The 9,472-nt window shown below is 40.9% G+C and overlaps 1 protein-coding gene across 1 annotated transcript; it reads right to left on the bottom strand.

Annotated features, from left to right (window-relative positions):
• Nucleotides 1-3,594: 3,594 nt before the first annotated feature.
• On the bottom strand, nucleotides 3,595-8,235 carry LOC119327494. Its single transcript, XM_037600595.1, has 5 exons — nucleotides 8,062-8,235; nucleotides 7,682-7,968; nucleotides 6,890-7,036; nucleotides 6,275-6,392; nucleotides 3,595-3,836 (listed from the first exon to the last, which is right to left on the bottom strand). Exons 1-4 carry the CDS (start codon nucleotides 8,088-8,090, stop codon nucleotides 6,283-6,285), a joined length of 573 nt encoding a protein of 190 aa, XP_037456492.1. The 5' UTR covers nucleotides 8,091-8,235; the 3' UTR covers nucleotides 3,595-3,836; nucleotides 6,275-6,282.
• Nucleotides 8,236-9,472: the final 1,237 nt, after the last annotated feature.

The following is a 9,472-nucleotide window of genomic DNA, read 5'->3' as shown; positions in this document are numbered from 1 at the left end:
GCGCCCCCCTACCTCGTGGGCCCCTCGAAGCTCCACCGACGTACTCCTTCCTCCTATATATACCTACATACCCGTAAACGATCGGTGACGGAGCCAAAACCTAATTCCACCGCCGCAACTTTCTGTATCCACGAGATCCCATCTTGGGGCCTGTTCCGGAGCTCCGCCGGAAGGGGCATCGATCACGGAGGGCTTCTACATCATCATCCAAGCCCCTCCGATGAAGTGTGAGTAGTTTACTTCAGACCTACAGGTCCATAGTTAGTAGCTAGATGGCTTCTTCTCTCTTTTTGGATCACAATACAATGTTCTCCCCCTCTCTTGTGGAGATCTATTCGATGTAATCTTCTTTTTGCGGTGTGTTTGTTGAGATCGATGAATTGTGGGTTTATGATCCAGTCTATCTATGAATAATATTTGAATCTTCTCTGAATTCTTTTATATATGATTGGTTATCTTTGCAAGTCTCTTCGAATTATTAGTTTGGTTTGGCCTACTAGATTGGTTGTTCTTGCCATGGGAGAAGTGCTTAGCTTTGGGTTCGATCTTGCGGTGTCCTTTCCCAGTGACAGAAGGGGTAGCAAGGCATGTATTGTATTGTTGCCATCAAGGATAACAAGATGGGGTTTTTATCATATTGCATGAAACTATCCCTCTACATCATGTCATCTTGCTTAAGGCGTTACTCTGTTTTTAACTTAATACTCTAGATGCATGCTGGATAGCGGTCGATGAGTGGAGTAATAGTAGTAGATGCAGGCAGGAGTCGGTCTACTTGTCTCGGACGTGATGCCTATATACATGATCATACCTAGATATTCTCATAACTATGCTCAATTCTGTCAATTGCTCAACAGTAATTTGTTCACCCACCGTTGAATACTTATGCTTTTGAGAGAAGCCACTAGTGAAAACTATGGCCCCCCGGTCTCTTTCCCATCATATCAATCTCCATCACTTTATTATTGCTTTGCTTTTACTTTTTACTTTGCATCTCTATACCAAAAATAGCAAAAATATTATTTATCATCTCTATCAGATCTCACTTTCGTAAGTGAACATGAAGGGATTGACAACCCCTAAGCGCGTTCGTTGCGTTGAACTATTGTTTTTGTGTAGGTACAAGGGACTCGCGTGTAGCCTCCTACTGGATTGATACCTTGGTTCTCAAAAACTGAGGGAAATACTTACGCTACTTTGCTGCATCATCCTCTCCTCTTCGGGGAAATCCAACGCAATGCTCAAGAGGTAGCAAGAAGAATTTCTGGCGCCGTTGCCGGGGAGTCTGCGCAAAAGTCAACATACCAAGTACCCATCACAATCCCTATCTCCCGCATTACATTATTTGCCATTTGCCTCTCGTTTTCCTCTCCCCCACTTCACCCTTGCCGTTTTATTCGCCCTCTCTCTCTCTATCCTCCTCTCTATTTGTCTCTTTTTGCCCGTTTGCTTTTTGTTTGCTCGTGTGTTGGATTGCTTGTTGTCGCGATGGCTCTTCCTAGATTTGGTGATCTTCACCTTAAAAGGTTAGAGGATATCGAAAACAACGTCAGGAAATTTATGGTTTTGCAATTTGAGCATAATAATTTCTTTAGAAATGAGCTTAAGGAACAAAAAGGTTTTATGAGTTATATGAATAAATAGCTCGATGATATGTCTAAAGAATTTGATGGTATAAGATCCCAAATTGCTCATCTTGAAAAATTAACTGCTGAAATTTCGGATATGCAAGCTATCTTAGTCAATAAGATGGCCGCTAAACCGGATTCCTATGAAAATAATGATGAAGATCTAAAAGTTATTGATGTGTCCCCTATTAAATCTTTGTTTTCCAATATTAATCTTGATAATGATGGGACTGAATATGATCCTCCTTTACCTAGAAGGTGTTCTAAAAATTCGGAGTATTTAGATCTTGATGATGAAATTGATAAAAGTGGGATTAAAAGAAATAAAACCCTAGATGATGCTAAACCCACTATATTGGATTTCAAGAAATTTAATTATGAAAATTCCTCTTTAATTGATTGTATTTCCTTGTTGCAATCCGTGCTAAATTCTCCCCATGCTTATAGTCAAAATAAAGTCTTTACCGAACATATCGTTGATGCCTTGATGCAATCTTATGAAGAAAAACTTGAGTTGAAAGTTTCTATCCCTAGAAAACTTTATGATGAGTGGGAACCTACTATTAAAATTAAAATTAAAGATTATGAGTTTTATGCTTTGTGTGATTTGGGTGCTAGTGTCTCTACTATTCCCAAAACTTTGTGTGATTTGCTAGATTTCCGTGATTTTGATGATTGCTCTCTAAACTTGCATCTTGTGGATTCCACTATTAATAAACCTATGGGAAGAATTAATGATGTTCTTATTGTTGCAAATAGGAATTATGTGCCCGTAGATTTTATCGTTCTTGATATAGATTGCAATCCTTCTTGCCCTATTATTCTCGGTAGACCTTTCCTTAGAACGGTTGGTGCAATTATTGATATGAAGGAAGGGAATATTAGATTTAAATTTCTATTAAAAAAGGGCATGGAACACTTTCCTAGAAAGAAAATAAAATTACCATATGAATCTATCATGACAGCCACTTATGGATTGCCTACCAAAGATGGCAATACCTAGATCTATTCTTGCTTGTTATGCCTAGCTAGGTGCGTTAAACGATAGCGCTTGTTGGGAGGCAACCCAATTTTATTTTTATTCCTTGCTTTTTGCTCCTATTTAGTAGTAAATAATTTATCTAGCCTCTGTTTTGGTTGTGTTTTTTGTGTTTAATTAGTGTTTGTGCCAAGTGGAACCGTTGGGAAGACTTGGGGAAAGTCTTGTTGAACTTGCTGTAAAAAACAGAAACTTTAGCGCTCACGAGAACTGCTGTCATTTTTATTTGGAAAGTTCTATTTAGTTAATTATTTTTGGATATGATTAATAGATAAATTCCTCACGTCCAGCAATTTATTTTAGAATTTTTGGGGTTCCAGGTCTTGCGCTAGCTACAGATTACTACAGACTGTTCTGTTTTTGACAGATTCTGTTTTTCGTGTGTTGTTTGCTCATTTTGATGAATCTATGGCTAGTAAAATAGTTTGTAATCCATAGAGAAGTTGGAATACAGTAGATTTAACACCAATCTCTACTCGCCCGTACGTCGTTCGTTCGCTCACACGCAACCCCTCGCATCGATCGACCTCCCCCACCGATTTTTTTCCAAATAAAACGTTTGACTCCACCTCCTCTTCCGCATGGAAAAAAGGGAGGAAATCACCTATGTTTTTTGTTTCCTTTCACGGTCTCCATCCTATCCAGACCTGCCCTCACCCCCGAACCTCTCCAAACCACCTCCACCCAGATCTCCACAACCCCCTGATCCTCGCCTAAACCACTCTGGCGAGCCCTCCCATGGCCACCTCGACGCCGTGAGATTTGGGGGCGGCGGAATCGAGAGGTTATCATGGAGTGTAGGTCATTGTGTGACTGCATCATGACGCCCGGCTGAAGCATCGAGATGGAGGACATGGCCGCCGCTGTGCTATGCTTTACTAGTGTGTCCGTGCGCCTGCTCACTAGGCGCCGCGACGGGTTGGGTCTCACCGCTGCCATGGTCCTCCAGTGCTCCTCTTCATCCTGTTCAGCAGCCATGGAGGCGCCGATGTACGCCAGGTCTAGAAACCATTGGACTATGTTCTGACGGTCTATGCCTTTTGTGTAATTGTGCAGGAGTTGAACTACTGCCGCGGGAGGCTGCACGTCATGCTAAGCAATCGTCCTGAGCAAGCAGTTGAGGCTACACCAGCTAAGGATCCGGTGGAAGCCGATTCATCTCTGCTGATCTGAGAAAGAATAATGGGAAGGTAAGTCTGTAAGCATTGAAATTTTCTATACTTTCTATGACGATGCAATCTACCTTCTACATGTAAATAGAATATCGCATATCGGTAATAATATCTTTGTAGTGCAGTTTTGCATAATGTGGAAGCTTGTACTAATTGGCTGCTTACCGTGACACCAACATATGTGCTTTCTCCGCTTTGCGTTTTTGTTATTGTGATGAATTCTAATTTAACAAGAGGTGCATGTCCGCATAGGATACAACTAGCTGCATGGCATGAGATTATTCAACGCGTTGAGTAATCTGGAATGGTAACATTTTTGGTTAAATGGGATGCTCTTGAGATTATTTCTCATGCCAACATGGCATGCCCGAGTGAAAAATGTGCCACCATTGGACAGGGTCGTGCCTTGTTAGAGGAGGTTTCTGGTTGGATAAATGAGAAGGCATGATGCCTGTTTGGGCTTAGATGACTCCTAACATTGCAAGTATTATAGAGGGAACTTGATCTACATCTATTGAGTAATTAGCAGTCACATGTCTTCTGTGTTTTTACTTGTTATGGTGTCAACTGATGAAGTTCTAACATTTTTTTATCATTGACTACTTTTCAAAAACTTAGTTTTCTCACTGTATTGATCTTAGTAGTTTGGTTCTCCGGTCATACATTACATTGTTCTACATATCTTCCCTGGATTATTTGGCTTGGGCATCAACTGGGACAGGGTGGGGCATCATGGTGGGATTAGGCATGTAAATTCTGGTTTTAGTTTTACTTTCATGTTTGGTAAGACAGACAAAAACTATGAGTGACTGATTTGTATCTTGAAATGCATCCTATGATGAATCATCATGAAGTGTCGATGTATATTGAACTTTCTAAAATGATGGGACTTCAACCCTCAAACTCATAATCCACCCTCCCTACCCCTCCCTGAATTACCGTCCCCTCCAGCCAAACAACACCACAATTTCTAATTTGATATTCTGTTCGCTATATTAAACATCAGTCATGTTCATATTGCACTATCAAGATCAGATATGTAGTGCACAATTGATGATAATCTTTTTAAAGTCTTAACATTGCTAGCCCACACCGACGAACTCTGTTATTCGGACTCTGATCCCTAGGCGCCGGACGCATACCCACAACCACGGCCAGACCGTCAGTGAGTGCCTCACATTAGATGTTGATCCACTCCACCTCCGGTTATCATAGACCAACCTATCCGAGGTATACCATATTACCACTCTAAAATTCAACCACTTTTTTAGTCACAAATTGAACAACTTTTGTTATAAAAAATTAATTGGACCAATGATGAAGTGATTGGATTTTAACCTATGACATTGTGGTAGATTTTCAAAGATGAAGACTTCTTAGATTTTATTGAAATATTTTATGGGAATTTTTTGCAGGATTTTTAGTAGACATCTATTTTCATAGGTTTATTTGTAGTGAGTCAAAGATGAAGACTAGCGAATTAGAAAGTTTATTTGTGGTGAGTACATATTTTGGAGCGGTTAATTAGAAAGTTTAGCACAAAAGACTCTGTGTTATGTGTCTCTGGAATTTACTTTACATTCTGGAAGTAATGAATTAAGGACCGAACTATTTTTTTTGGTGTGTCTGTCTGAAAGATTACTTGTGTTGTTATTTATCATAATCGATTTCCTCATTAGAATCTTCATGAGTTTGAGTCTCCTCATTCTCACTATCTACAGAGCCATCTAGAACAACCTGTACCCTCGCTACATAAGTAGCTTCAGAAAAAAAACATGGTTATGCAACAAAAGCAATGCAAATTAGCATATTCAGTTAGCACGAACATCTGTAGGGATAACAAGCGATAGTTCAGCTCTGACAGCCAGGGCCACAATAACTACAATATCGACGAACTCTGCTATTCGGACTCTGATCCCTAGGCACCGGACGCATACCCACAACCACGACCAGACCGCCAGTGATTGCCTCACATTAGATGCTGATCCACTCCACCTCCGGTTATCATAGACCAACCTATCCGAGGTATACCATATTACCACTCTAAAATTCAGCCACTTTTTTAGTCACAAATTCAACAACTTTTGTTAAAAAAAATTAATTGGACCAATGATGAAGTGATTGGATTTTAACCTATGACACCGTGGTAGATTTTCAAAGATGAAGACTTCTTAGATTTTATTGAAATATTTTATGGGAATTTTTGCAGGATTTTTAGCAGACATCTATTTTCATAGGTTTATTTGTAGTGAGTCAAAGATGAAGACTGGCGAATTAGAAAGTTTGTTTGTGGCGAGTACATATTTTGGAGCGGTTAATTAGAAAGTTTAGCACAAAAGACTCTGTGTTATGTGTCTCTGGAATTTACTTTACATTTTGGAAGTAATGAATTAAGGACCGAACTATTTTTTTGGTGTGTCTGTCTGAAAGATTACCTGTGTTGTTATTTATCATAATCGATTTCCTCATTAGAATCTTCATGAGTTTGAGTCTCCTCATTCTCACTGTCTACAGAGCCATCTAGAACAACCTGTACCCTCGCTGCATAAGTAGCTTCAGAAAAAAAACATGGTTATGCAACAAAAGCAATGCAAATTAGCATATTCAGTTAGCACGAACATCTGTAGGGATAACAAGCGATAGTTCAGCTCTGACGGCCAGGGCCACAATAACTACACTAAGCCCCTAGGCATGTCCATGATAAAGTAGATTCCATATAACAGAATCTAACACTAACTATTACCATTAACAAATAACATGTAGCAAGGATTTTCAGTTCAAGATATGGATTTTAAAAAACAAATCAATAATCTTTTACTGAAATGTTGGTACTTATAGTAACAAACTAACCAACAGTACACCCCAAATTCAGCAGAGAACTTAAATTTCAGTTTTCGCTCAAAAGACAACTAGTGATTGCCGTAAATTTTGAAGTAAATGCAAGCATAATCCATGTGATGTGCATATGCAATACACAAGACAAATTGCATTTGCACACTGACAAGGCACAAATAATCTCAGGAGCTGCCAAGGATCTTTTATATTCTTACCTGAGCAATGGAGCAGCCCTCTCTCTGTACAAACTGTTCTCTCGATTAAAACAATTGGTTGAACGGTTGCACAGTTGTTGATGCCGACAAACATCACTATTGTGTATATTGCTCCAATGACCATTCTAAGAGTATTGGCATCCACCCCTGCATCAAGGCACAAAAAATTCAGATGTTGGTACATTGTAATCAACGAGTAAAAGATAAAGATAAGTACAGTAATTACATAATGGTGCCAATCTTCCAAAAGATGGAGCCAAGCAGCAAGGTTGTGAACAAAGTGAAGGAAAATCTGACAAGGTTGTAATCTGGGTTGTGCCAATAGGTCAACCAATGCTTCCAGAGGCAGGCTTTGAACTGCCCTATAATGGATTACGAGTACTCTGGATCGAGGTGGCTCCCCGAATCTAATTCCAGAGAATAAATCCATCAATTAAAGTCATCTACAAACTGAAAATTATTGTATGATAGTGCAAGCAGATCTCAGTTTCAAAATGGAAAATACACTTCTCAGTTTTACAAACTGAAAATTATGACAGTACAAACTGAAAATACACCAACGCTGACCGTGCCTCCCCCAACCTTGTACAGGCATATACGACGGTCCATTTTCAGCAGTCATATGACTTTGTGTATTGTACATAAAAATCTGTACAAACTGCGCCAGAATAAAAGTTTCTGAAGAAGGAACTCCAAAGATTTCTGCAGTTTTCTACAGTTTCAAATTTCTACAGTTTTATCATCTCTGAAGATAAGTTGCAGTAAGCAAGCAAATAGGGAGGAGGGTGATACCTTCCGTGCTTGGCATAGCGTCTGTGGCACTATGGTGGGACGGGAGCAGCGGTGGAAGAAGCAGAGTCGGACGAGCGATGGTCTTCCGTCCAACCAACCAACAGAGTAGAGGGAGGGGAAGAGAGAGGAGGGACCCTCCATGACGAGCTCCAGGCCTTCCATGGCGGACCTCCATGTCGATATCCCTGTCAGTGGAGAAGACCAGACCGTACGTAGTTGCTCCTGTCGGTGAACCTTCCAAGGCGTCGTCCTGCTCCTTGTCATGGTGGCCCTTCCATGGCATCATCCTGGTAATGGAGACGGGGTCAGAGAGGGAGAAGAGACGGGAGTGAGTGAATCCAGATGAGAAGGAGCGAGGGAGCTAGGAAGGGATGACGTACCGCACGGCGTTGGAGTGGAGGAAGGCCATTGCAGATCGAGCCGACGCACTCGAAATCAGCCATCGGAGAATAAAAATGAGATCTTGGCACCGACGACGGAGCCAATGGAGAGGCGCCGGCAACACGGGTGAGGGAGAGGCACCGGCGGCACGGGCAAGGGAGAGGCACCGGCGGCGCGGGCAAGGGAGAGGCACCGGCGACACGAGCTAGGGAGAGGCGCCGGTGACGCAGGCGAGACAGAGAGTGGGTGAGTGAGCGAGAGAGTGGATGAGGTGGGAGGGTAGTTTAGGAAAAAAGCAAAAACAATTGTACATGGCGAACTTTGTACTAGAAACTCCTAGCCACAAATATATATGTAACTAGCAAGATGCCCGTGTGTTGCACGGAACATCAAGATGCATTTGTATGAGTAGTTTATCTTATAAGAGAAAATGATGAACGAGGGAAGGCCTTATTTGCAAATGTGAGAGGGGTGTGGGTATCTTTTTGCAAAATTGCCATAGTTTCCTTCCTACCCGTTAGATATAAATCGGACGGCCTATATTGCAAGATGGCAGGCACACCATCATCACCAACTCTGTTTTTTATAAGAAGCTAGCAAGGTGCCCGTGCTTTGCACGGAACATCAAGATGCATTTGTATGAGTAGTTTATCTTGTGGGAGAAAAGGATGAACTTGGGAAAGCCTTATTTGCAAATGTGGAGAGGGGTGTGGGTATCTTTTTGCAAAATTGCCGTAGTTTCCTTCCTATCCGTCAGATATAAATCGGGCGGCCTATATTGCATGATGGCAGGCACACCATCATCACCAACTCTGTTTTTATAAGAGTAGAGAAGAAAGAGTATAAAATATCATTTGTACTCCCTCTATTTCCAAATATAAGTTTTTTAGAGATTTCAACAAGTGACTACTTCTAGAGCAAAATGAGTGAACCTACATTCTAAAATATGACTACATACATCCGTAAGTTGTAGTGCACTTGAAATGTCTAAAAAGCCTTACATTTAGAAACGGAGGGAGTATATATTTATATATTTATATGTAATTAGCAGTATCTAGTTTTTTATTGCAAATAAAAAATGTGTTAGTCAGACTTTTTATATGTTCCACTTTGTTCACCAGAGATAAAAAATGATGGATTCTAATGATGTTTTAGAAATATCATCACACATACTTCAATTATTGCCGATAAAGACTTTTGCCCCGCTTTATATATAAAGCAATGATCATCGATCAATCGCAAACCACCGCATACAACACATGCCCACACACACCCGGGGCAGGATACAGAGGTGCTGGAGAACAACTACAAACTCCAAGCAGAACATAGCGCACTATAGGTTGGAAGATAAATCATCGCTAGATTTTGAAGAATCCCTCAACGTGACACCACGAAGAGGAGCAGTCGAAC

Source organism: Triticum dicoccoides, chromosome 7A (genome assembly GCF_002162155.2).
Source record: "Triticum dicoccoides isolate Atlit2015 ecotype Zavitan chromosome 7A, WEW_v2.0, whole genome shotgun sequence".
Classification (NCBI taxonomy): domain Eukaryota; kingdom Viridiplantae; phylum Streptophyta; class Magnoliopsida; order Poales; family Poaceae; genus Triticum; species Triticum dicoccoides.
This window is presented reverse-complemented; position numbering and strand designations above follow the sequence as displayed.